The 4,922-nt window shown below is 37.3% G+C and overlaps 1 protein-coding gene across 2 annotated transcripts in view; it reads right to left on the bottom strand.

The window, feature by feature from the left end:
• LOC107688874 (protein TANC1-like) overlaps positions 1-4,922 on the bottom strand; it is a 137,652-nt gene that overhangs the window by 121,259 nt on the left and 11,471 nt on the right. For both annotated transcript variants that reach the window (XM_016486701.1, XM_016486702.1), the window contains exon 2: positions 2,812-2,910. In XM_016486701.1, the coding sequence (XP_016342187.1) occupies positions 2,812-2,875 (64 nt within the window). In that variant the 5' untranslated portion in view covers positions 2,876-2,910. The remainder of the gene's footprint in view (positions 1-2,811; positions 2,911-4,922) is intronic.

The following is a 4,922-nucleotide window of genomic DNA, read 5'->3' as shown; positions in this document are numbered from 1 at the left end:
GTTTAAGAAAAACACCGGTGTGATTCCTTCCTTGATGAGGGAAGCCATGGCGTCTCTCTCAGGTGAGGGAACGCCGGGGTTCTCTATCAGGAATGGATGTAAAGTTTTCTCGGATCAAGCGGTTACGGTAGAAGACGTGCTTCTAGCAATGGGCGAGTTTGTAGGGCACGAAAATATAGTATCGGCCTCTAGAATGAACAAGGCTGTGGTGGTGTTTCTTAAAGATGAGAAACTCGTAAACAGCCTTGTTGAAAAAGGAATTGTTGTTTCCGACACCTTGCTGCAAGTAATGCCTTTGCGTGCACCTGCTACGAAGGTCACCATTTCAAACGCGCCTCCATTCATTTCTAATGAGCAAATTCTAAAAGAACTGAGTCGCTTTGGAAAGTTTGCTGGATCCATTAAGATGGTTCCGCTCGGGTGTAAAAATGCAGTTTTAAAACATGTGCTGTCTTTTCGAAGACAAGTTTTCATGTTTTTAAATGTGCAATCTGAGTCTTTGGATATTTCGTTTCGCATTCAACACGGTGACGGTTCCTATATGATTTTTGCAACGACAGATAGTTTGCGTTGTTTTGAATGTGGTGATTTGGGACAAAAGAAGTTCACGTGTTCATATAAGAAACAATCAGAAAATGGAAAGAACGCCAGAAATAATGATGAGCAAACCGATCAAAGCGAAAATAACGAAAGTCCAGATAAAGGAAAACGGCCTATAGCTGTAAAGGATGTAATGATTCCAGAAAAAAAAACTGAAGACAAATGGGGTTAATGATGATGATTTGGAGGCTTCGGCTTCGGCAGGTGAACCCAGCGTTGTTCCCCAGGCCGGTTCTTCAGCCGAGCAAAGTGCTATAGATCAAAGTTCAAAGTTAGAGGTGAGCGAGTTTATTTCATCTATGCGAGCTGGTGATAATGCTGTTGGCCCGAATGTTTTGAAGGATGATGTTGTTGCTGTTAAGGGTAATGAACGTGTTTATAGTGATGTGGTTCTGAGTCTAAGCGGGTCACAGTCTAATGCATCTGTGGAGAATGAAAATAGCGAAGAAGAACTGATGGAGAATTGTGATAATTGTTCTGAGTTTTCAGAGATTGATTGCAGTCAGTCTTTGGATGACGTTTATTCTGTCGAGGAATTAAATGAGTTTCTGGATTTAACTAAAGGGAAAAAGGTTGATGTTGTAAATTTCTTCCCCGATGTTAATAAGTTTGTTAAATCAGTGGTGATCGCTCAAAAGATGGTTGGCTATGACGTCATTTCAAAACAAAAAAGATTTCGGCTGAGAAAGTTTCTAACAATTGTACGTAGAGCTCAAAAAGATAATGTAAAATTGTCAAAATGGAAAAAATAAAGCACATGTTGGGAAGGAAAATTTTGTTTAAGCCATGGCACAAATGTCAGTGCAGGTGTAGCGATTTTACTTTCAACTCACCTTAATGTCAATATTTTATCAGAAATGGAAATAGAGAAAGGACGTATTTTAATGTTGAAAGTTAAAATTGATAATCAGTTATTTGTTTTCATAAATATGTATGCTCCAAATAAAGGATCAGATAGAATCTTCATGTTTAGAAAGTTAGGAGAATTTTTTAAAAGTTATACTTTGGATGGGTTTTTAATTGTTGGTGGGGATTTGAATTGTACCCTTAATTTTCTTTTAAATAGAAATGAGGAACCACATCCTGTATCGGCTTCTTTCTTAAAAAGTATTACAATTCAGAATGATTTGGTAGATGTATGGAGAGATAGGAGTAAAGAGATGAAACAATATACATGAACAAAAGTTTCACAGGGAATGATAAGTGTAGCAAGACTTGACAGGTTTTATGTCAAGCGTGCTGAAAATAATAGAATAATGGGGTGTAATATTTTTCCATGTTGTCTATCAGATCACCATTTTATTACAGTCAATATGGTTTTGAGACAATCCAAATTCAAAAGTCCTTATTGGAAATTTAATGTTGCATTGTTGAAAGAGAAAGATTTTCATGAGAAATTTGAATTGTTTCAATTCCAGCACCTGGAATTGATGGACTATCAGCGGACTTTTATAAAGCTGTGTGGAAGTACATTGGAAAAGACTTTCATGAGGTGATCCAAGAATGTTTTAAAGAAAAACGCCTTCCCACAAGTTGCCAAAGGGCAGTATTAACACGATTACCAAAACAGGGTGACTTGAGTGTTCTTAAAAACTGGAGGCCTGTGCCACTTTTAACAACGAATTATAAACTAATAGCCAAAGTTTTGGCAAATAGGCTGAAAACTGTACTGGGAGATTTAATATATCAAGATCAGTATTGGACGTCAATTTGATGTTGACTTAATGGATTTTGGTTACACAACCTAAAAATAACAAACTATCAATGTCAGCTGACGTCGGTATTGGACATCAATTTAACATTAACATTAGATGTTGAATTTACATTGAATTTTGGTCACCCGATGCCACAACCAAAATTTAACCAAATATCATCGTCTTCTGACATTGTGTGCCTGCTGGGTACATACATACATACATACACATTTGGGTGACTATTATTCTATAAAATCATTTAATACGATTGTGAAATTATCATTTCAGATCATTTTCAATGACAAGTCACAGCCTGAGCTGGAATAAAGAAAGAAAAAAAACTAAATCTCATTTGGCCAATCCCAGTCAGCTCTATAAATCTCTTTGGAGGCCATAAGCCAATTATGCAATTAAATTAAGCATACACACAACAGCCAACAGCAAAGTACAGTTCAAAAGGTTTCAGCAACAGTTTATTAATATAATTTTCATTCCTTCTGGGAATAAAGCAGCTTACCTGTGTCTCTTTTGCCAGTTCTTCCTCCTCCCTCTCGCCCTTTCTTCAGCACTCCCTTAAGCATGGTACAGTTCCCACTTTTACCACAGTCCTTTGTTCCTGCAGAGACACAAATTTATTAAAGAAGAGCACACTGTTAGCAACTGATCAAGGAAAAAGATCTGGTCAATAACACCACAATGCTTTGGACGAGTAATTTAAACAAGTCACCAACAACTTGACGACACAATGGAAAACAAAACTCCCTATTCATTTTATGCATGTTTGTGTTGCCACCTCGTGACGGGAGGAATTGTTTGATGAAATTCCCACATTCCACATCTAATTAACGCTCTGCTGCCTGGTCTTAGGCATATAAACAAATAAATAAAGAAACTGTGATTGCCAGTGTTAACCACACACTGTAAACTGTTGCACGCCACTCACATAATCCATAAAATGTGAAATAAAAATACATTTAACAGCTTAAACTGAAGAAAAACCGAAAGACCTTAGTAGGCAAGGAAAGACCAGTTGCTATAAACCGCTCAAAATAAGAGGGAAACTAGTGTGCCACTGTCCTTCAGGAGTCCATTGCATGTGTCCACACGGCAGCTGTCCACACTGACACGTCTTTCAGACAATAGCAGGAAATACCAACCCTTCTACCAAACCTCCACTTCGTTCTAAAATAGCAGAATGGATCTGTCTGCTTATCTGGGTATCCAGGCCTGCAGGCTGGTCTCACAGTGACAGGCAGGTCAGAGGTGGATATTTGCTCATTAGGAGACACGAGAAGAGTGTCCGTTCCAGGGTTCTGTTGGAATCCAGCTGTAGATGTTTAACTGTCCTATTACAACTAAATTACTACTCAGTGGATCAAAGCATTTCACACTACACTGAACGTCCAAAAAGTAGCATATAATTGGAAGTGACAGATCTTTTCCATATTGTGATGCACATCCAAGTGAAACAGATTACTGAAAAAGAAAAAATGTAGGGTGAGGACTTGGCTCTGTGCATTAGTTTCTCATTGGATTTTGAGATGTGGGCGTTGCACTCAAAATTAGAGGCACATGAATGCGAGTTTGCAGGGGCGAGGTTTAAGAGGACTATATGATTGGCAGATCTTCTCCAATCATACGTTACCATGAACTCTGTCTGACATTTGGATTAAAAAAATGATGAACTAAACTAAAACAAAAAAAATATTATACATACAGTATACAACAGATGAATTTTCATTTCATGAAGACGTTAAACAATGTTTCACACTTGCAATTGTGAAACGGCAATCAATTTTATGGGTGTTGTATTATAACATCTTCTCCAGAACAGGTAATGCCCACCATATCACAGTGAAAAAGCTATAGAGTGCGAAACAACACAGTTACAACACAGTGAAACAACAAGTTACAAGTTTAGCAACCGACAACCAAACATAAAATAATGCCTGCCTCATTAAATAGTTTTGTACAGCACTGTTTTGTACAGTCATAAAAGCACTATCTAACTTCCAAGTCTGAGGAAAATGTTAATAAATCATTAAAGTGTCAAACAGCAATACTAAATGCATTAACTGGCATCTATTAAATCTGTATTTGTCCACTCAATGCTTTTAACCCAACTTTCTACAATGAGAGTAAATCACTCAACTAAATTTTTTATGCTAGGCGAATAAATGTCTATCTTTAGCCACTGGCTATTGTTAGATGTTACTTCACCATTGTTTGAGTTAGAGGCTAAGCAGGGCTCACAAAATTTCAAAATCCCTGGTAGCCCTTCGGGCAGGTACTCTTCAGATTTTGGTAGCCCAAAAATTAATATAACTAGCCTAAATAAAAAATACCTTTTTTTTTTTAAATATAGAAAATCAGATAGGAGTTTAAATGTCAATCAAAAATATTTTAAATACACAAATATCAACAAACCAGTGGTTAAGTAGTATTTACAACACTGTTCCAGAACAGTTCAACCCAAATTATTCAGATGTGTCCAGCGAATTTTTGGAGGACTGTTTCCTGATCCTGGTAGATTACACTACAATGCCGGCTGTTCTGACTCACAGACTGCAAGAACGTTTTCATTTAAAGGATTTGCCACTGATGATTCAAACGCGAGTTTTGAGCAGT

Source organism: Sinocyclocheilus anshuiensis, unplaced genomic scaffold (assembly GCF_001515605.1).
Source record: "Sinocyclocheilus anshuiensis isolate Anshui unplaced genomic scaffold, SAMN03320099.WGS_v1.1 scaffold101, whole genome shotgun sequence".
In the NCBI taxonomy this organism is placed as follows: Eukaryota; Metazoa; Chordata; class Actinopteri; order Cypriniformes; family Cyprinidae; genus Sinocyclocheilus; species Sinocyclocheilus anshuiensis.
The sequence above is the reverse complement of the archived record's forward strand: the minus strand, read 5'-3'. Positions and strand labels throughout refer to the sequence as shown.